The sequence below is a fragment of the Pyrus communis genome, chromosome 7, assembly GCF_963583255.1.
Source record: "Pyrus communis chromosome 7, drPyrComm1.1, whole genome shotgun sequence".
NCBI classification, from domain to species: Eukaryota; Viridiplantae; Streptophyta; class Magnoliopsida; order Rosales; family Rosaceae; genus Pyrus; species Pyrus communis.
Genome location: NC_084809.1, coordinates 3,778,290 through 3,801,152, shown reverse-complemented (window position 1 = coordinate 3,801,152; position 22,863 = coordinate 3,778,290). Strand labels below are relative to the sequence as shown.

The 22,863-nt window shown below is 37.1% G+C and overlaps 3 protein-coding genes across 7 annotated transcripts; 1 reads left to right on the top strand and 2 right to left on the bottom strand.

Annotated features, from left to right (window-relative positions):
• Positions 1 to 5,700: 5,700 nt before the first annotated feature.
• On the bottom strand, positions 5,701 to 12,241 carry LOC137738875 (AUGMIN subunit 5-like). The gene is made up of 10 exons (XM_068478345.1): positions 11,432 to 12,241; positions 10,527 to 11,069; positions 10,081 to 10,216; positions 9,633 to 9,791; positions 9,234 to 9,443; positions 8,598 to 8,783; positions 8,089 to 8,248; positions 7,330 to 7,525; positions 6,792 to 6,924; positions 5,701 to 6,640 (listed from the first exon to the last, which is right to left on the bottom strand). The coding sequence occupies exons 1-10, from the start codon at positions 11,956 to 11,958 to the stop codon at positions 6,512 to 6,514; spliced, it is 2,379 nt and encodes a 792-aa protein (XP_068334446.1). The 5' UTR covers positions 11,959 to 12,241; the 3' UTR covers positions 5,701 to 6,511.
• A 2,376-nt stretch (positions 12,242 to 14,617) lies between these two features.
• Positions 14,618 to 18,460, top strand: LOC137740803 (E3 ubiquitin-protein ligase At3g02290-like). 2 transcript variants are annotated; one of them, XM_068480605.1, is made up of 5 exons: positions 14,621 to 14,832; positions 15,666 to 16,029; positions 16,415 to 16,841; positions 17,324 to 17,433; positions 17,874 to 18,460. In XM_068480605.1, the coding sequence occupies exons 2-5, from the start codon at positions 15,910 to 15,912 to the stop codon at positions 17,898 to 17,900; spliced, it is 684 nt and encodes a 227-aa protein (XP_068336706.1). In that variant the 5' UTR covers positions 14,621 to 14,832; positions 15,666 to 15,909; the 3' UTR covers positions 17,901 to 18,460. The 2 variants fall into 2 exon arrangements, with proteins under 2 accessions (XP_068336705.1, XP_068336706.1); XM_068480604.1 differs by lacking the exon at positions 17,874 to 18,460 and having other exon boundaries at positions 14,618 to 14,832; positions 17,324 to 17,847.
• A 1,642-nt stretch (positions 18,461 to 20,102) lies between these two features.
• On the bottom strand, positions 20,103 to 22,309 carry LOC137739687 (uncharacterized). Of its 4 annotated transcripts, none has more exons than XM_068479347.1 (8): positions 22,179 to 22,309; positions 21,864 to 21,999; positions 21,403 to 21,525; positions 21,255 to 21,298; positions 20,966 to 21,091; positions 20,670 to 20,754; positions 20,462 to 20,518; positions 20,103 to 20,375 (listed from the first exon to the last, which is right to left on the bottom strand). In XM_068479347.1, the coding sequence occupies exons 2-8, from the start codon at positions 21,987 to 21,989 to the stop codon at positions 20,295 to 20,297; spliced, it is 642 nt and encodes a 213-aa protein (XP_068335448.1). In that variant the 5' UTR covers positions 21,990 to 21,999; positions 22,179 to 22,309; the 3' UTR covers positions 20,103 to 20,294. The 4 variants fall into 4 exon arrangements, with proteins under 4 accessions (XP_068335448.1, XP_068335450.1, XP_068335449.1 ...); XM_068479349.1 differs by having other exon boundaries at positions 21,864 to 21,993; XM_068479348.1 differs by having other exon boundaries at positions 21,864 to 21,996; positions 22,179 to 22,273.
• Between the last annotated feature and the right edge of the window lie 554 nt (positions 22,310 to 22,863).

Sequence of the window (22,863 nt, the reverse complement as noted above, 5' to 3'; positions counted from 1 at the left end):
AATAATTGTTATTAACATTTTAAAATAATTTCATAGATAACTTCCAGACCGACATGCATAAAACACTGTTTGCAAGTGTTGATAACAACTCTGAAAAATATTAGACACATAATTCATGAGGAGAATTTTAGGGTTTTGGGTGACTTTCGGTGCGCCTAAGCATCAATGTAGTAGATGAAAGTATAAAATTTTGTTTCTCCATATCTGTTCATCAATGCAATGAGATATTGTAAATTTTCACGGAATTTCTAATCACTTTAAATGTAATAGTGTAAAGCATCACTTTTCATCCTTACAATAAACATGAGATGTTTTTTCATCACATGGAGTTATCAATTTCCAGAACAAGTAGACAATTGGACTGAAGTGGTATTAAGCCAAGCAGAATCCTTTCCTTTCATTCAATAAGGTACCATTTGGTACGCAGACAGGATGAAACGGGATAAAATGGGACAAAATGAAATGGAACGGAACGGATGCTCCATACTACGTTTGGTGTACGCTCAGGCCGGAATGGAACGAAAAATTAAATGACAATTGTACCCATCCACTCCGACAAGTTCGACCTTACCTAAGCCACCTCCTACGAGTTCAACGTCATCCCTCACATCTTCCGCCTAATCCTCGCTGTCCCATCCCTCAAGCGACTGTGTCGGCCACGTCCTTTCACCGGCTTTCCCTGGTACCCTTCTATTCTTCCTATTTATTTCCCCAAAAAATTTCCTCTCTTTGGCTTTCTCAGGAACCCTTTATCCAATCTGGGTTTTCTTCGTTTTGCTGTTTTTCTTCTTTGAATATGGAAATCAAACACAGAGAAAATTACTTTTTGTTGGGTTTTTACCACTTAGTTTCCCAAAAAATTTGAAGTGAGATCAAAGAAGCTTGATTTCCGGAAAAAACAAGAGAACTCAATTTTTGAGTTGATCTGTTAAGGTAAATTTCGATTTTTAATGAATATTTTATGCTAATTGTGCAGAAATGGAGAGATCTCTGGAATTTTGATTAATTTTATTTAATTTTCAAAGTGAAATTGATGAAAAAGATGAGGGGAATTTTTGTCCAAAAAGTTATAATTTTGTGTTCCATCAGCTGGAACAAGTCGTTCCAGGGGGGAGGGTGGCACAAAAAATTGACTAAAAGCCGTTCCACGGGATAGCGCATCCCAGGCAAATTGGCCCACCAAACGTGGGACGAGTGCATCCCATCCCATTGCGTTTCGTCTCATCCCACGTACCAAACGGTACAAGGGACCAAGTTATAAGGACAATGTTCCCTCCTCCCAAATTTTTTTTCTTCTCTCTCTTTATGTTGATGTTGATGGTTGTAAGCTATCCTCTTTTTTTTTTCTCTTCTCTCCTGTTTAAATGCTCAAGATTTTATCTTTGTAAAGAAAGAGAAGAAGAAGGTAGAGAGAGAAGAAAAAAAATCTGGGAGAGGAGGGAAGGGAGGGGAGAGAAAGAAGGAAGAGAGAGAATACCGTCCTTATAACTTGGGGACCAAGACTGTCCCACCTCATACTTTCCATCTCCTTCCATTCCCTCCTACTTTTTCAGCCATTGATTTCATGACAAGTTAATTTAGAGCTCAAGATTCTGTCACCTCACCAACAGCTCCAAAGCATCTTTAAAGCCCAATTTTCCAGGCTTTTTCTGCTACCTTTCATGCCCCCCTCCTATCTTCTTTTAAGATGCTTTTGTTTCTAATAAGCATTTTACATTGCTTTGTTTTATATCATGTTTTGATGCTAAAACAAAAGTAAGAGTGCCTTGGTTGGAAAATGAGATTTCATGCCAATACATGCTTCCATTACAAGCAGAACTTTTCTGCATATTCAAAATTAATAAGCACACAATCTGTAGATTCAAAATTACACACGCAAAATTTGTTTTGCAGAAACCAACAGGATCCAAAACTATATAACTCAATAACTTTGCCTACAACCTCTTGTACTTTACAATAGAAGCAAAATTTTCAATTAAGCCTTTGGTAATGCAGACTCAAGAATGTCCAAAATAACTATAAGTTGGCTTTTTGCAATCTCTATGTATGGCATAGCTGCTTCTGCAATAACAATAAGTTGGCTTCGTCTCTTCATCTCCAGTGGTCACCGCTTACATTCAAATTCAAAGCCTACAATAGTTTTTTAAGGATACAAATAAAATTATACCATGAACATAACAAAAACAATACAAATATATGAAATATATCTGAAAGCTTTACTTGACCATTAAATGCTTGAAAATCTTGGTGTGCAAAGGAATAACCAGTGGGATTTGTTTGGAGTAGCTCTTGAAATGTACTATACTGAGGCTCTTCATATGTCATCCATGGCATGGAATTAAGCATGTCATGTCCCTGTGACTATGAAAATTGCCACTCACCGAATTCAAAGTATGCACCACTGGAAAAGGTCCCCTTGGTTCAGCCATCACGGAAGCACAAAAAAAAGGTGGAGGAGAAGCAATATAACTTCCCACTGCAACGGTCTCCTTTGGAATACAAGTTTCCTTTAGGATGTCACAATATAGATAAGTAAACCATATGACTTAGTTTACTGCTATTATAATTTTTAGAAAATTAAAAACTTTACCTTTGATGAATGGGAGTTAGATGAAGGCTTCCTTTTGGCTATAGCTTTTCCCAAACAACTCTTAAGTCGTCTTCTTCCCCGACAAGTCTCTCTCTTCTTTAATCCTTTTGCTTGGACAACAGTGGCATTGTTCAAGTTGGGAACATCATTAATCCATTATAGCTGGAACTTCCCCGTATTGTTCTTGAAAATCCTCAAATATTGCTTTCGTGTAAGTATCACCTGTTTGTTTGACCATCATAGCTCCAACTTTCACTTGTGCATTCTTATAACACAAGTTATATTCAGCTTGGTACTCCTTACACCTCTGATCATCAAGTACTCTCTCAAAATGCATGAAATTTTGTATGACATTATATCGTGTAAGTATCACCTGCTTGTTTGACCATCATAGCTGCAACTTTCACTTGTGCATTCTTATAACACAAGTTATATTCAACTTCAAGTACTCTCTCAAAATGCATGAAAATTGTACCACATTATATCGTGTAAGTATCACCTGCTTGTTTGACCATCAGAGCTGCAAGTTTCACTTGTGCATTCTTATAACACAAGTTATATTCAGCTTGGTACTCCTTACACCTCTAATCATCAAGTACTTTCTCAAAATGCATGAAAAATTGTACCACATTATAGTCAGATTGTAAATACTCTTTTAACCTAGCATTGAAGCTCTCACTAATTCCCGTAGTTGTCATTCCTGCAGACCATGCCATCTTTACATATGCCTTAGCCCATTTTTTTCTCAACTTCTTTATTCCTTTCAACCACTCTAATGCTTTCCCTTGCACATTATGTTTCACAAGCATATGTGCACGTCCTCGATGATGATTCAAGCCAGCAAACACGGCAAACGGACGACCTGCTCGATTAGTTTTATAGGTAGTGTCAAATGAAACAACATCTCCAAAATGACCAGTCACTTTCCATTTTAGCATCCGCCCAGAATATATTGGTTATTTGCTCTTCAGTATCCGTACGGCATAAAAAATGAAGGATTTTCAACTGTCTTACTTTGAAAATATCTCAACAAGCTTCCTGCTTCACCATACACCATTTTTCTTTGCCATTTAGACAGAAGATAGTTCTTCTGATCAACCTTTGTATAACCAAGAGATTCCCTTCCTCCAATATGCTTAGCCATCAACTCATAAGACGAACGAAGTGGGATACCAGATTCCTCTGCCAAGTCTAACTCAGCAGCCTGAGAGTTTTATATTTTTCGCTGAGATGGTAGCATATGTGCTCACTCTGGTTTCTGAAGAGCATGATTGTGTTGTTCCTCAAATTCATGCACAAAAAACCTTCCATTAGATCTATTCAACTTATTAACCCTTGAGCATGACAACCTGTCCGTGTCTCTGCCCTTGGCTGCTTTGTCTTGTAATCCCGCTTATCTTGGAGCCGAAAACCCTCCTTACTACAAGCAAAAATTCTTGAAGTGACTTCATTAGTTTCTTATTCTTGTAGTGACGCTCTTTTCTAATACTAAATCCCACTTCTCGTCCGTAGGCATTATATAAATTATAGGCTGCTTCTTGTGAATCAAACTCCATACCACACCTCGGTGTACAATCGAATTCGTTCGAGTCATCATTGTTGATATTATTTGCTTCTTCATAATCAATCATTCTCAATCGTATATGCAATATAGAAAAAGGTATGGTAGAGAAAAGAATCAATATTTCCAAGTTTGTTTTTTTACGGAGGTTGCGGGCTTTAATCAACTAGCATACTTCAAAATTGTTCTCAATTACTCTAGAAGAACAAATAATGGGACACATTCAATCGGAAAAAGAGGACCCCAACATGTCATAAAAATGAAAATGCAAATCCAATAGCGAAAAGGTGCAAAAACAAGCAAAGAAAATTACATAATTGGACCTGGGAAGACCCAATGAAGATGCAGCGGTGTAAAATGGCATAAGGATAGAGTTGCAAAAGGTAAGAAGATCAAACTTATTGCGATTTTGACCCAAAAATCGAATTGGCGGGATTTAAGTTTAGGAAAAGTGGAAGATGCGCTATATAAATGGTGGGAAATGTGTATTAAAAAGTAAATAACTTAAAAAATAAAATTTCTCATCATGTATATAAAAACACATGGCATACCACCTGTGTTCCGGTCATAATGAAAAATTTATCACTGGAAAGGTAGCAAAAAGAAGTCAGGAAATTGGGTTTTAAAGATGCTTTGAAGCTGTTGGTGAGGTGGCAAAATCTGGAGCATTAAATTAACTTCACATGAAATCAATGGCTGAAAAGTAAGAGGGTAGGAGGGGAGGGAAGGTGATGGAAAGTAAGAAGGGAGACAATCTTGGTCCCCAAGTTATAAGGACGATATTCTCTCTCCTCCCTCTTTCTCTCCCCTCCCTTCCTTGATTTTTTTTGTTCTCTCTCTTTACTTTTTTCTTCTCTCTTTACAAAGATAAAATCATTTTCCTCTCTTTACAAAGATAAAATCATGAGCGTTTAAACAGAAGGGGAGAAGAAAAAAAGAGAAGAGAGGTTACAACCATCAACATCAACATATCCCTTGTCTGTTGTCGGTTGGTTATGCAAAGAATTATTATTTTCCTTCTTACAACCATCAATGTTGAACTTAAATCAATTTGGATAAAGAGCTTCTCAGTGGAGCAAAGATTCAATCATACAACATTTATCAATCTTGTGAGTATTGGGCTTCAACCATCCACGAAGATATGCACAAATATCAATTGGAGGCTCATCAAACATTGCAAAATCCTGCTAAAAAAAAAATTTATTTCACCAATACCAAATAAACCAACAAGCAACAAAAAACCTAACCTCCACTCTAAACCTCCCAATATGAGTGAATTGGTGGTGAGACTAAAATGAAGACAATCATGAAAATCAATTTAGTTGATTATACATCCTCAACCTCAGCCAAACCTCTCTTGCCTTATGACAATCTTTAACAGCATGAGGCGCTAATTTAAAGCCACATGTACATCTTTAACACTTAGGGTTATCAATCGTAACCCCTTCAGCCGTTGATCATTAGTTAGGAGCTTATCAAGAGTGAGCAACCATAAGAAACTCTAAACTTTCGAAGGAATATGAAGATTCCAAATGAGATTTTTCACATACTAGGAAAACCACTAGAATTAATGGCCAACATATTAACATCATTTGTGTTCCACTCCAGCTACACTTATCCTCCAAAGTACCAAAACCAACTAGAATGCTAAGAATATGTTCAACAACCTCCTTTGGTAAAACAAGTAGTGTTTACCAATATCCCAACCATTATTGTAACAAAAATCAACTACGGTAGCCTTAAGCATATCGTCGGAGAGCAGGCAGCTACCATGATTTAGCCCATCTGTCAGTCCAAAATTTTACCGTATTACCATTTCCAAATTCGCCAGAGTAGCCCTTCATACAAAAGTTTAGTCCATTCAAGAACACCTTTCCAAGTGCAAGAAGAGCCTAAAGTGGTCTTATCATTGAGTAACTGACCCAATGGTCAATGTACTTGCCACTGAAAACTTTTGCCCAGAGACCATTATCCCCTCCATCAATCTCCAAGAGTTCTTAGCAAGAAGAGATGTTCATAACTCTCATGTTTTTCAAGCCAAGCCCACCAAGAGACTTCGGAAGGCAAACTTGGCCCGACCCTGTCTGCATACCTAAACTCTAAACCCTAAACCCTGTCTGCATACCATATACTGGGATAATGGAGGTGGAAGACTGAACAAGACTGGCCCGACCAGCAAGAGATGACGAATCACCTTCCAAGCAGGAAGTCAAGCTTGAGCCGTTTCAACCAGGCCTTTGTAGCTGTTTTTAGTAATGCTAGAATGAATGAGACCAGGGCTTTGTATAAGTGGCAAACTTGATCCAGGAAGACCAGGGAGATCCCGAGAAAATCTTGTTCGCTGAGTACTCGATTAATATTCACAAGTGCTCCTGATCATAAAATGCAAGGAGCTGCTTCACATGATTATGCCAGGCAGCAACGTCTAATCCATCGACTAGGACCCAGTCAACAACAGTTGCTGCTGGTTGCTCCCACCATTCATCAAGCTGCAGGAACGTATTGCAGTTCAGACAATTAAAGAGGGGAAAAACAAGACAACAAAAGAATTTGTACTGCTAACGTAGAAAAATGGACTGTCTATACAACTACTATAGAATTAAAAAATGCAGGCTAACTCCGCGTATGGTGGTCACTCACCAATCCCCTAACATAGTTGCAATCTTCCAAGCACTTCTGAGCACTCAAAATTGCAGCCTTAAGTTCAGGCAACCATTTCTCCATGACAATTTTCTCTTGCTCAGCAGCCACATTTAAACAATTGCTCGTTGTCCTGCAGAGTAGTAGATACAAATTAAGTGCATGTTAATCTAAAACATAGTCAAAGATCCTAAAATGCTAATTAATAACCATCACATATTTGAATGGTTTAACATTTAGAATGAATTTAACGTAACACCAGAGCTATACATTCTGAGTTTTGACAACAGATTAGAACAAAGAGCAAACTGTAATGTATTTAGAATCTGGATGAAAAAAATTCAGAACATCTAGCGCAACAAACCATGTGAATCTCAAATGAAATAAGAAAGCAGTTTCTGGCACTTTCCCTCATCTCACAATGCTCACAATGGAATTCAAGTTTATATTATTTCACCGAGGTCCACTTACTGAAACCTTCGGGTTTTGGAGGATAACAGTCTAGTTTCCTGTAAAATATGGCCATGTGAAGTTTTACCTTTCATATTCTTGTTGAGCTCTATAGGCATGGTTCAACAACACATGACCACTTTCAACAAGATCCTGTCGTGTATGGACCAAATTGATTGCCTTTGCCAAGTCCTCCAACACACTAGCTTCAGAACCACGAAGTTTCAAACAGAATTCCAGGGACTCTAGGATTGATGCTAGGGCAGCGTCTGAACCCTCCAAACGTGTTATCCAGTAAATGTTAGTTCGAACTGAAAGCACCCATTAAGCAGGCACACAAATAATGAAATAGAACAAAATAACACATCAGAACATGCATATGGTAGCATTCATTAAACTCAGGCTAAGCATCTTTAAGCTTAAGGAGCAAATTTAAAATCCAAACTGATTATCTTTATATTACTATTGGTACAAGTAACAAGCTTAGGGAGCACGAGGTCACTTATGCACAATGTCCCACTGCGTACTGGGGCTTACAATTATTCAAAACAAGATCCTTGCAGGCTGTCATGTAACAGCACCTCCATACTCACCAGCATGAAATCTAACTTTGCAGTGAGCTTTACCAATTTATTGAAAAAACTGATGCATTTTGTTTTTCTTCTTAAGTGCAATTGACAAACCATTACACACACAACTCAAAAAAGAAGGCAAAATGGATCTTCTGTTGCCAAGCCTGGGACAAGTGGGGAGGATGTATTTCTTCCAAAATCAAGCCTATAATGGAGGCAATGCCTTCCAATCTTAGGCATTCCTATAGTGTCATAGCAGATGAATGAAGACTCACCATCAGGATACTGAAGGGCAGCAGATATGCGACATATGGATGGTATTGCTGATGGATCCCTAGCTCCTGCTTTTGCAGTTAATATAGCAGCATTTTTTTCTGCAGCAGCAACAGCTTCAGGTCCAGTAGAGCCATTTGTACCCATGGACTCCAACAGTGCCTGATACAAAGTAATTAATGGTTTACATCGTGACATACACAGATTATAGAAGGTGAACAAGAAAAGACAGATAGTATTTTCTAGCAAAAGAACAGTCAGAAAAACTTCATGATAATCAACATCTTACACACAATATATAAGTCCTGAATTTTAAAATCGTACAGGGATTATATACAGATTATGATTAGTCGCTAATTATGACAACCTCATAAGGGATATAAGAAACAGATTCATCAATTTTTACTTTCTAGCATTATACCAATCAATCGCCAACTTAAAAGTAAAGAGTGTTACTTACAGGAATAACAATTCTTTAATAATGATAAAGCCACAAATTTACTCAACAAACCTGTAGAGTTGCTGGAAGCATGTAGAGGCTATTATCAGGACTTTGGTCAAAAGCAGAAACTTCTCTTTCAATAAGATCTTTTGCACTATTTGAAAGATCCATGACTATTGTGCATGCAGGAATAATAGTGCTTGATGCATACTCCCGTGCGGCTAATGGCTGCTGATTCCAGAAGGCAGCAGCATCCTACCAAGTACCAAGACAAAAATAACATTAGAAAATATTCCCAACAGAAGACAAAGAGATAGATAAGCATTATCCTGGCTGCCTCTATTGAAATATTCTACCATATGATACGCATAACAAATGAAAACCATGCAATTGGTGATATCATTTGCATAAGTTCCAGGGAAATTGAAGTCTCCTGGTGAGTTAACCCCAGATATAACCATAAATAGGGTCTTTGGGCATCTAAAGAGGAGACAGTGGATTTCATTTAATAAAAAAAAGAGTCCATCTACTCGTTGGGCTGCTAGAAAAATTTGTCTTGAATTTTATATTATATATATGAACTTTTGCCCGGAACTTAAAGAAAAAGAGCCGATACTCCATGGAATGACCAGACATGGCTTATACAATGCCAGTATATGAAGTGACTAGAAAATTTATAAGCACTATTGAAGCTGAGATCCTTACCATGTTAACTTTTAGTAATGAGGTATATATGATTTCAAGTTCTGATCTGCGGTAATCAAATTCTTCAATCTTCTTCCACTTCTTTTTCAGAGAATCTTCAGCTTCTTTCCTTTCCGCACATAATTTATTTAAGCGCTGTATTTCAGACATCAGTGTATTCAAGCTAGCCCTCAAGCCAGCAACTTCTCTTTCCTTGGCCCAAACCTCCAGCTACACGAAGAAAATGGAAGACTGTAAAAAACCAGATGATAACACAGTGCAGGCTAAAAGTAACCTAGTATACAGTACAAAACTATGAAAAGGATCAAAAGACTGAAACTAATCAAACCTGTCGCCCATGGTGCTATTTCCACCCAAACTATTGGTAGTTAATACTTTTAATATGCAAGGAAGATTTACCTCAAGTTGCCTAAGACTGCCCACATTTTGTGATGTTCCTGAAGAAATTACATCACTATTGCTATGCAAGCGTTTTATAAGTTTTTGACATAGATCCCTAGCTTCTGCAGCTTTGTTCAGTGCATCTTCAGTAGCCAAAAATTGCTGAACATGTGCTTTCTGTGAACAATATATTCCAAATAACAAGTTAAACTCTTGCAACAAAACAAAAGCAGAAAATGTACGGGTAAAATGGAACCGAGCAATTATTTCATTTAAACAGTATGGTCGTTTATGGAATTAGGGTTTAGAACAACTATTATACTTTGGGGATAAATCATTTAAAGAAAGAGTAGGAACAATGTATCCTTGTAGTGGAAATGAGAATGATATGATGGATGATAGAAGTGAATAGATGAAAACATAATTAAATATTAATGAAAAGCCACCATCTAGTAACGAATATAACCTGTCTTTCAAGAAGTTGAGTTCCTCTAGAAGGTGCATCCGCTCCTATCTTTCCATTACCATATAGTTGATAGTGTAATGGTGAACTCACATCAGGAGAAGAAACATCCATAACTCGGTTGTTCTCATACTTGTACCTGATTAAGGAAGTTATGAAACAATACTCAAGCATATGAAGAATGAATGAGAATTCGGACACCGAAATGATCGAATTTGAAAAAGGTATGCTATTATTATTTAAATCAAGCAGCTGCAAGTATTAACAGTACGAGGGGATTGGGCAGGGAGGGGGAGACCATATTATCAACAATCTTTGGCTCAGTTACTCTTCAAGGAAAAAACAAAGAAGGTATATTGTAGTTGAACAGCCTTGTCTGTAGAAGCTAAGGCAAAGAGAAAATTGAATAAACTCCAAATCTCCAACAGAACTAACAAGGAAGTATTTACCTCAAAGTTTCTGCATCAGCTCTAACATCAATTTTCTCTATCTCTCGGGAAATTAGAGATTTCAACCGTGATGTGTATGAAGTAATTGCCTGAAGCAATTGAGGAGGATTCTTCAGCCCATTCACAATTGCAGCTCTAACCTCATCGGGTAATTCCCCATCAAAATTAAAGCCTAACCTGGCTGCTTCTAACTGAGGATTCAAATGAATACCACTTCCTTCATATGCGGGAAAAGAACATTGAATTTTTTCTATCATATGTGCTGCAAGAGATTCACAGGCATTTCGGATATTTCTTTCCTTAGTGGTTTCAATAAGAAGTACATCTTCTGCCACTTTACTGCCCTTAAGAGTTGAATAAACAGCTTCCTTTTCACTATTTGAACCAAAACTGTTAACCAATTCAAGAGATGAATCAACACCAGACCTTTGAGCATCTCTTGCTTGATTAACATAATAACGAAGACGTTTATGATACTCTGCAAATATCTTTTCCGCTTCATCACACTGTTGATAATAAGCCTCCAACATTACTTGCTTATGCCTGCATTAAGATCAAGGATATAACAACATAGCCCACAATCCACATTGAATAACTAGAAAATTGAAATACTATACTGTGAATATCATTTGCATTTACACGGCCTTCCAAAAAAAGGTGTTATCTTTTTGTTGCGTGGATCATTGAACTAACACAATTTTTCAAATAATAAGATCATTCTCAAATAAACCTTGCAAAGAGGAATAGCATAGCATTTCCTCCCTAAATAATCTACGTAGCTCATATCAATCTTGTATATGATGATAATCACATATCACAACAGATTTTACAAGACAAGTTTTCAACTGAAGTCTGAACCAAATCATGTACACAGGATACTGCCAATCTTTCAGAAAAGTGCAAACCTTTTTTTAGAGCGTTCATCAAGCATCCTCTTCCGTTCGGCCTCGGCCCTTGAAACCTCCAACATTCTGGCCTTCAAATCCTTCCTCTGCCTCTTCACAATGTTCCTCAACTTCTCCACCTCCTTTGCCGCCAAGTCCCTCTCTTGCAGCGCGGCCTCTCTAGTCTCCACCGCACTCGTACCCTCCCCAAGCTTCTCCTTTCTCCTACCTCCTTTACTCCTGGTACCCTCCTCCTTCCCCGATTTTACCAATGCGCCACCATCCCCGCCACCGCCACCACCGTGAACCGTTATATTCCTCCGAATATTCTTCACAGTGCTCTCCGACTTCACGCGGGTAATCAAGAAATTCCAAATGGGTATCATGTTCCCACGGCAAATCTTCCTCATCGAGTCGATTGAGGGCAATTGCGATTTGCTAGAAGCAGCACTGTACGGACCCAAAGGCCGGTACCCCATTTCCTTCTGAAGCCATTGCAATATCGCCTCCGGCTGAGCCGCCGCAGAGCACTGCGACGAGCCCTGCATTCTTCCGTATACAACCTAGACTCTCACAACTCCTCAGAGAACAAAAGCTTCAGGAACTAAATCGCCATCCGCGGCGAACATTCAAGCCCCTAATTCATGCACTGGCAAACTGAAATTGGAGCTAAATTACTTCAAACGCCTCACACTGACACTGCTAACAGCGCCGGGAGAGTGCGAAAGGGTGCGGATTGGGGGCAATGGAGGTGTCTGCGCTAGTTTGTGAGAATTAGGGTTTGGAATTTGGGGGAAAATGTTGGGGATAATGTGTTCAACGGTAATTTGATGTTTTTAAACATCTGAAACGAGTCGTGTAATTTTGTTTGATTCAAATTAAAATTTACGACAAGACGTACGGTATCAATCCAATTTGTCAACCTTTTAAATTTAACTAATCAAATTTAATGCTTGACTTGACATTTGTTTTGATTTTTTTTTTTTTTTTTTTTTTTGTAATAATCAGTTTCTTTATTTTTATATGTGAGGGAAACTAAATTTGAAACCTTAACGGCATAAGTAATTGTTCTTAACTAAAAGTTTCGTACCACTAAAATGAAAACAAAAAAAAAATTGAAAATCACAGTAATTTAGTGGCTAAAAATAAATATGAGTATGCACGAAGATAAAAAAAAAACGTGTAAAAATCACCTCTCTTAAATCATCTATTTTTCTTTTCATACAATTGAGAAATTGAACATAAAACTTGAAGTGGAAAAGTGAGGAATTTCTCCTTACTACTAAACCGATTTTTTTGAATAAAAATTAGAGTTTGGCGTGCGGTGTTTGTCAAGATAATGCGCCATTTCTATTGTTTCTTTCTCAAACTGTAATATTTATTTGGTGCCCGGTGTTTGTTGCATGTAATAGCAAGGCCGGCAAGGCCGACGCTTTGATGAAAAACAAATGAGTTTTTTTAGTTAAAATGGTCTATGAGATTGGTAAAATTCATTGCTTTGGTTTTTAAGACTTGAAATCGATAGAAGTAGTCGTTGAGTTTGTCCACACCAATCATTTTTGTTCTTTTGTAAGAGTTTTTGTTAAATAATGACCAAACTGACAAAATACTCTCAACTTAACAAATAATGGGACAAAATGATTCAACAAAAATTTGAGGATTGTTTTGTCATTTTATTCTTACTCAATGAAGATTTTTCACGAAATAACCAAAATGATTGATGGTAGACAAACTCAATGATCACTTCTATTGATTTTAAAAATCAAGGACCAAATTAAGAAGTTATGTCAATCTCAATGATCATTTTGGCCAAAAAGCCAAAACAAATTGCTAATCTCTTTATAGACCATCAATATGATCATCAACCACTAATTCATGCATCCTACCAGAAGTGGGAAAAGGGTAATGCAAGTGAGACCATTTGTTTAAATTATACTTTGTAAATAATATGACGTAATCGTTGATGATTAGATTATTATTTAAGTGTTGATTTACATGCTTATTTTTTATTAGTGACACGTCACCTGATCTGCGAATGTGGTCTAAAAAGTCTTATGATTTCATATGTCTCATTACACATGAAAAATTAGAAATAATGAGTGTGAGAGGACAAAGAATGATTCTAACTTTTTGACTTCTCATATAAGAAATGAAAAAAAAAAAGGTAGGTCTTACCTTAATTTCTGAAATCAAACGCACTGGTATTTAGAATTTATACCGCCGATTCACTTAATGAGATAAAATTAGTGGTTGTTGTTGATAAGTAAACAGATCATTAACAATAAAAAAAAAAAACCATGGGTAAATACAAAGAAAAATTAAAGAACAGAATAATTGCAACTCGTAGCCAATTCAAGTGAACATGTCATGACAATTTATACTTCACCAATAGAAAAGATAAATAAATAGACACCAATTTTTTAAGGTTCTACCAAATAAATAGGCTTAAATATCAAAATGGTCCCTGTGTTTTACTTTATCGTCTAATTTAGTCATTGTGTTTTTAATTTGGCTAAACTGGTCCTTATGTTTACATCCTTTAGCCAATTAAAAACAATATGTTAAAAGACAATTAAAATTAACATGTCCTAAATCGCATAGCACTCAAGTGAATTAAACGAAATGTCAATTTCTAAAGATAGACTTCGTATTTATTTAGTGGGTGATTACGTTCTTTGTCATTTCACGTGTCTGACATATGTCAATTTTAACGTTTCTCTAACGAATTGTCTTGAATTGGCTAACGGATGTAAATACATAGACCAATTTGACAAAATTAAAAACACAAAGATCATTTTGACATTTAAGGCATAAAAAAATAAAAAACACAAATTTTTTTTTTTTTTTGGGGAGAATTATTTATTTTATATTTGGATTGCGATTGGGATCATTAAAGTAAAGTTAATTTCCATTGTTAATGCAAAATAAAATATGAAGGAAATATAGATTCTTCCTTCCACCCACCCACTGTCAGGAGACAAAGATTAAAGGAGCGCATTCATAGCTTCTATCTCCCAAAATCCAAAATACGAGAAATTTTTAGTTCTAACGGGAACACAAATGGTAGATCACATGTTTTAATAAGAATGGAGGGAAATTTTATTTTTTAAGTTATTAATTTTTTAGAACATATACCTCATCATTTGTTTAGTGGCACGTAGTGTACCACACGGTGTATCAATCACACTGAAAAATCTCTCCCAAAATACAACTAAAGTCCAACACAAATTTTACAAATTCGAAGACCCAAATTACTCAACCCACCCACCCAAATTTAGCACCCGATTTTTTAATCATCTATTTATCAAAACACCCAGTTCCAAAATCTGCTGAATTTCCGATTCCTTGGTGCACTTGTCTCTGTCCATCCACCAATATCAATCTCCATCTCTCTCCTTCCACTTCCTTCCCACCTCTTTCAGGTACTATTCAATTTAAAAATATGTGTATCTGTATTTTTTTCTGAAATTTATTTGCTTTCTGCAGTGTTTTGAATATTCTGAATGCATCAGGAATGAATTGATATCTGCAGAAGGGATTGATTTTTTTATTTGTTTTCTTTTTCTGGTAGTGGGTTTTATTCCATGAACATTCTGATTGCTGCAAATTTGATTTTTGCAATTGGGTTTTGTTTTTTGAACCTTTTGGATGTTCCAAGATTTGATTTTTGCAAAAGGGTCTGTCTAATTACATTGGTTTATGTGTTTTTCTGGATTCCTTTAATTCAATCATCTTTGAAAAATTGGAATAACTGCTTGTTTTCCTTTCACAATTTACTTTTTAAAGTTTTTGGATAGATTGACTTGACCTTCACATTTCTTTGAATTTTTGTGTTGGTTGGTATATGCCTTTCTTTCTCACCAGACTAGAGGAAGGGTGAGGAACCAAAAGATGGTTGCTTTCTGAATAGATGTGGGGAATTTGTGTCTAAAAATATCTCTTTGGTGGAACATTATAATCATAATGACCTTCTCAACTTTCTATGTTTACTTATTATTGAAGTCATGGTATTATGTAGCTGCAATTGGTTAGGTGCTTTCGATCTTTCGCAGGAAACATGACAATGACATGATTGATTTATTTCAAATGTATGAACTCTCTGTATCAGTAAACTGATCAACATGAATTGTTTTTTTTTTGGGTCTTTAGCAACTGGTGAATTTGTTAGAGGATAGCACTCTTGAGTCTTAGATCTTTCCTTGTCGATGTTGTTGTTTTGTTTGAAACTTGAACATGACTGTCTTCTATTTTGCAGGTGAAGAATATAACCTTAAGTTATACCAAAACCACTGAGGCATTCAACATTGTTAAATAAAAGAGGGAGGGTACTAGTCCGCAGAGGCTGTGGGACTTCTGCGAGCTTTGTGTCCTCTCTCGTACTTGTCAAAGTACGGTTGTTGCTCCTAGCGCTCTTTTGGTTATTGCACAAGTGGAGCTTGGTTGGTTTCGGTCGATGAAAGTGTGGAATTGTTGCGGAGATTTATTTTGAGGCTGGCACAATGGGTTCTGTTTGTTGTTGTTTGAATGCTGAGGAGTTTGAAGATTATGTGAATCCGAACAGTTCTGCATATAGGGAATGTGTCTGTCTTCGTTGCTTTCTTCAGAACTTTCTAAATGTGGTATGCCTTCCGCCTTCGTCATCCTCATTGCTGAACTAATTCTTCTTTTTTCTTGTCCTTTTTGTTTTCTGAGTTCCACATATTTAGAATGCATAAAAGTTTCGACATAGGTCTTTTGTTTATTTGTAGTTATGCTCAGTGCTGCTTTTGTGCCCTCACTTATCTTCTATTGCATTGACAACCCTGTGGATATTTTGTTGGAACAAATTAAAAGCCCTTTTTTCTAGTTTATTTTTGATTGCTCAATTAGGCAGGTGCTCACTGTTTAGAAGTTTTGAAGAGTATAAAAACTGAAACTGATGCTTCTTAAGATATTAATAATGATGATAAAAACTTAAAATCTTCAAGATGGAAGTATAACATGCTATCTTCTCTTATTTTGCAGTATACATCATTATTCAGAAGAGGGGAAGTGCATTCAATCCCCTCATCCATTCAGGGGGCTGCATCAATGAATTCCTCGGCATCACTTGACAACTCCTTATCTGACATGTATCGTTCGCCTCCAAGGCCCTTGCCTTATGATGTTGACCCTAGATACATCCAGTTACAGCGGGATGGGTTGATTTCTAGGCGGGAGAAGGGCTCAAGCCACTCTCATGAGGAGGCTGAACCTCTAAGAAGTGATACTGATGCAGATTCTGAAAGTTTGAGTACAGGAGAAAAATGGAATGGCTCTGCTTGTGGAGATGGGTCAATAGAACATCGTTCCAAGTCCTCAATGAAGTTATCATCAGCCAAAGCCACAACTGGAGTTGGGAACTTCTATACATCATCAGAGGATGAGGATGTTTGCCCAACATGTCTTGAAGGTAATTTTTATTTGGGTTTCTTTGACTGGTGTTTCTCCTTCTTCCTCAATCTCTAGTACCAAAGTTTCTTCATATTTACATTTTTGTGAGTCTGATGGTCGTTTCCACTTTAAAATACTCGACATGAATGATGACCCCGCCCTGTTTAGTCTCTGGTAATTGCGAATGTTTGTTTACCGAATTGAATAAACTCAAATACATATGCAAAGGGTGCATTTTCATGGTGCCTTTGCTTTGCTTCCCTAGAAATTCCGCTCCATTAAGTTGGGCCCGAAGCTAGGAGGGAAGGGTCTGGGTAGTGATATTCACCACCATTCACGTCAAATTCTAGCTTTGCTAGGATATAGTGTTAAACGCACTTAAGCGGATTTGCAATATTTGTTGCAATTTTGATTGGTTTATGGTTCTGGAAAGTGTACCCTTATGGTACATATAACTTCTGATATATAAATTCTCATTTTTTTTTCCGCTGTCGTATGCAGAATACACGCCAGAAAACCCCAAAATAATGACAAAATGCTCTCATCATTTTCACCTTGGTTGTATATATGAATGGATGGAGAGAAGTGAAAGCTGCCCTGTTTGTGGCAAGGTAACATTTTCTTTCATTATGATGATAATCTGTAGGTGGTAATGGCTTTTAGTTTTCAACTACAGTCAAATATTTGTGTTACTTTGTTACGTTATAGGCAAATTCCACCATTGCCGATATATTGCTATGCATCTTTCGTATTTTATGACTAGTGGAAAGATAACTGTTCTAGTCTACTGCAGTCACATGAAGGTTAGCTTTAGACGTTTTAACGATTTATTTTTGTTCCTGAAGTACTCGAATATCTTTTTCCCTCACAAACATGCACAGACTCGAGCTGCTTGATCAAGCAATTTGGTTTTGTACTGTCGATTATAAAAAATAAGACAGTCCATCCAAAAGTTATTTTTATCTGATATGACAAATTGTAATACAGCAAATTGCTTTTCTCCTGCAACCTGTATTTTTTTTACTCTGGATTTGTATGTTTGGCCTTCTAGGTGATGGTATTCGATGAAACGACTTGATCGCGATCGAAAAGGTTTGCGTCGTTGATGAATCCAACAACTTCGGAAGAGAGAACACTAAAGAAGTGATTTCATTGTTAATACCACATGTCAAAAAGTGTCATTTGATAGTACATATAAACTTGATTTCTGATAACTTGTAATTAAATTTTCATTCTATATAAGTTTTCAGCGAAAAGAAATTTATCTGGTACTTCTTGCATTGGCGCAAAACCGAGCGTTGTGGCGTTTTAGGATCATATAGGCTCCACTTAGTGGGATAAGGCTCGGTAGTTGTTGTGTTCTTGAATTGCTGTGGTCATTGAGTAGTAATTGTCTTCTGCGGAGTAGAAGGTTAAATTATGATTAATTTTTCACTTCTTACCCCCTTCTTTGTGTCTCTTAAATCTCACATCAGATTAGAAAGACTGAACAAAGTTGGCCGTATTGTTTATTGGAAATTGTTATCAGCGCGCTAAAATACTGAATGCAGAGGAATGTTTTTTTATCAGGTAAAACTAAAAGCAGGATAAATAAGAATACATATATGCAGATGAATGTCGAGCGTTCATTTGTCGGATATTTGATATTTTATTAGACTGTAGATCAAGATTGCACATTCAAATATGATTTTACTCGATTAACGATTGTCATTAACAATACTAATACAACATACAAAATTTTTGAACAAAAGGAAATTGCTCAGCATTTAAAACATGTTTCCAAGGTTGCATATTCTTGTTAGAGCTACGTAGAGAGAATGCTTTGAGATGGGAAGTTGTATCATTTTGTGGCTGATTCGAAGGCAGAAGGACCTCAGTTGGCTGAGCATCACTAAACTCTTCCTTTCCAGTAATCTGCCCGAAAAAATTAACCAAAATAATATGTGGATCCGGATCAATGTATTAGCCAATCAAACATAAGTAAAACGAAATAGTTATCAAACGGGTCACAATTTTTACGGGATGTGAAGTTTTCATCATCCACTACAAAATATGGGACTCCTTTTTACTCCCGAGTACTTCTTGAGCTCTTCCATGACCTTCTCGGTTCCTTAAAAAGGAATCATAAATAAGAAAACCACAATGCGCTGTTTTTGTTTTTGCTCGTGTTTAAGTCTTGGTTGTTCCGGGATGTATCACCTTCATCGTATGTCTTATTACACAATGGTTACGTGATGAGAGCTACATAAAGATGAGAAATATATCTCCAGTTGTATGCTAGAATCTATCGAAGAACATTCCTCATTGAGCCGATTGTTAGGGCCCCTTCTACGTCAACCTTTTCAGCACATTACAGAAGAAAATAAACAATTTAGATCATTGAAATACAATTTGAAGCATGCCTTTCGAAGGTGTCCCTCGAATAAACTAAGGATCCCTCCTCCCTCTTTATATGGATTTATACGTTGAGATTCTTGGTGCATGACGTCTTACATCTGACATACGTTCCTCGAACACTTCAGACACATCTTCGCCGAACTTTTTCGTCGTTATACTCTTTCCTGTGGATGCCTATTTCAGGGGCACCGGGGGTCGAGTTGATACGGACGCCATCGGAGCTCGAACTCGTATCAATCGTTACCTACCACCAGAGCTTAGTCGAGATTTCTTTTCGCCACAAAGCACCACGGACACAGTGTCTGCAACTATATCAACTTCCAACAGGTTTTTTCCTTCTAGCCATATCGATTGAAATGTGATGGATCAAACAAATGGAGCCTAAACGTACGAGGATCTGATGATGTTTTTGATTTAAAGTTGTTCATGAATTGGCGTAGTGGGTTTCGGACAACCTTGTGGACTGTAAACGTTTGAAAGTTTGACAGCCTACCACGTAGCTCTTGTGCTTTAAGTCTGAGTTTTCATGCAAACAAAATTTTGACCTGGCTAGTATATTTTGGCATGATGAATATTTCTCATCTAAATGAACCAATATAACTATTTGCTTTCAGTGGTTAAAAGCTTTTAGTCTTCTGCCCGAGCATCTGTGTTCGATTCCTCTTCCTTGATATCATTTGTATGAAGAAAAAAAGGAACAGAATAATATTTTCAAACGACTTTCAGAGTTTGCCAATCGATGTAGTTGTGGGCGTTGCAGAAACATGTCGAAGTTCAAGCATTTTAATCTTACTAGCAACGTGATTCGTGAAAACACAGCGATTTGAAACCACGAACAAAATAAAGGAACAAGAGAAAACCCGGTGTCACATGGATAGGCATATATAAACAAACCATTGATGCACATTACACTCAGAACCATTAGCATTCTTACATCACGCGAATAAAAAAAAGTTTCATGATTCACACTCAAACAACATGAAAATTACTCGTATGTATTGAAAATATATTTCCAGGGTTGGATTCTTATTGGAGATGGAGAGCGAAAGCTCGTATACATGAGGTTGCAGTTGCATCACTTTGTAGCTGCTTCAAAAGCTCTCAAGAACACCTCAGGTGGCTGACCGCCACTTAACGCGTGCTTTCCGTTGTTAATCTGCCGAAAGAACCAAGGAATTCATAAGTAGAGGATATGTTAAGCTAATCTAACAAAAGTTCAATATTCACATTCTCATCACTCACCAGAAAATGTGGAACTCCATTGATGTTTCTTGAGTACTTCTTGAGTTCTTCATTGACCTTCATTTTATCATAACAAGCAACGTCAGATCTATTGAAAATATAGAAGGTTGAATCTTATAAGTTGAATCAGTCGATCTTCAAATCTACGTTCTGTTCTCGTTTGTTAACTTGGCAAATAATAGCAACGCGAAGGAATCAGCAAACAAACCTCATTGAGCCCATTGTTGGGGTCTTCAAGAAACTCTGCCGCCCCTTCTACTCCGACCTTTCGAGCACTTTGCAGAAGATATTCCCTGCATCCAAATTGCAAATATTTGTGTTGTGCCTCTTAATTCAGATTTAAGGATGTAAAAGCATTTACTCCTACTTCATTTGTTCTCCCATGGAAGCGGTTCACAATGTTTGACACATAACTATACAAACAAAGAAATCACTACTACATACAACCTTAAGGCATACAGATGTAAGGTCATCGAAAACTGGCCTGAAACTGTGCGTAATTACCTGTCCCCGATGTATTTTGCCTGTGTGAAGTATCCGAGAAACAGTTCACCCACAAGATCGTGTTGCTTATCATGCCCTTGAGTCCCAGCAAAATAGATAAGCCTGTGGCTATCTAGAGTACTTCCCCTGTACAATTTGGACACAATGCTAATAACTTAATATATAAACTGCAATCCAAGTTCTAACAAAACCTTTTCCGGGCTTTCCCTCCATCACGAATTTGTTGTTTACAGTTTACACAATCAGCGTAACAATGGAAAAGGAAGAAATAAGTATCCTTTACACTTACGTGAGTCCGGACAGGTTATATTCGAGGCCGTGGCTTCTGAAAATCTGCACTTGTCAAAGGGGACACAGTGAGTGACCGGAGAGATGAGAGGAAACATGTATTTTATGTGTTCGATGTGTACAGGTGAGTCATAGAATTGCAGCGATACCTCTTGCATCCGAGCCTCCATTTGTTTCGACCTACTAGACCCGAATTTTTCCTCGTAATAACTTCTCTTATCAACGCCTTCTTTAGGCGCATTGGGATTAAGTTGGAATGGATGCCATCTAACCTGAAAAGTTCATATATAGTGACAACAATTTAGGATGGAATCACGGCACAACACAAAACCAACAACTTATATACACTTAAGGGTCGGTTTGGTACTGCTTTTGTAGTAAGCACTGATGCTCATAACCGCTTTTACTATAAGTGGTTTTATTAAAAACACAGTCGAAATAGTTTTAATTTTTCCTACCAAACCTATTCAGAAGCGTTTTTTGTTGTCAAAAACCGCTTTTAGACAACACCGTCAACAACAACATCAACATCAACATCAACATCAACAACAACAACAACAACAACAACAACAACAACAACAACAACCAACAAAAGGGAAAAAGAGAGAACCTCAAAGTTGAATCGATCACGAGATGCCTCGAAAGCTTTTTCAAGATTTCTCTTGCCCACAAAGCACCACGGGCACACCGTATCCGAAACGATGTCGATTTGGATGAGCTTTTTCACACCAGCCATGTATCTACTTCTGCCACAAAATTAACGGCAATTAGAACAATTCCCTTGGGCAATTTTGACATCAAAAGCCAACCAACATCGACCAACATATCCATACAAATTCGACCACAACGATTGATGAAACAAATGAATCTAGTCAGGTAGAAAGCTTTGATGCCTTCATTAAAAGTTGCTAAGCACTTATGTTACCTGTCTGTCTGTAAAGACTGTAATTTTATCAAAAGCTTGCGTCTTTGGAGAAAGAGAAGGCAATCGCACTCCCACGTACTGGCTTTATAGATGCTCTGCGGACTTTTCCATCTTTTTATTTTCAGGCTATTGATAACCCACGCAACTAAAAGGTCAACGAGAGATAATCTTGAGTGGCATATTTGATAAAAAAAACTTCTTACACATCCCTTATTAATTTATATCCATTGATTTTCTTCAATGCATTTAATCCAACGATCAAAAACTAGGAAGGTGTAGAAGAAATAAAAAGGAATGTGCGGATATCACAACTCAAAAAAAAGTCTCTCGTGGGAGGACTTGCATGACATTTTGACGCGATCCAATGCATCAGCGATGCATAAAACGTAATGACATTTTACCCTCAAAAGTCAAAAGTTTCCCAGGTGGATGGACTATATGACACAGTGGTATGCCGTCCTAATGAAACCAGGAGGATTATCTTCGGATTCTTTTTATGAGGATCTTGGAGATCCTCAAATCATGATCGTTCATCGTATATCATACGGTCAGTTTTCGTCATGTATTACTTATATTTAATTTTAAATAAAAGTATTTAAAATGATTTTTGGTCATACGATGCACGATGAACGGACACGATTGATTGATTCCGGATCCCCTTTGAATTCAAAATTCAAAATGATTT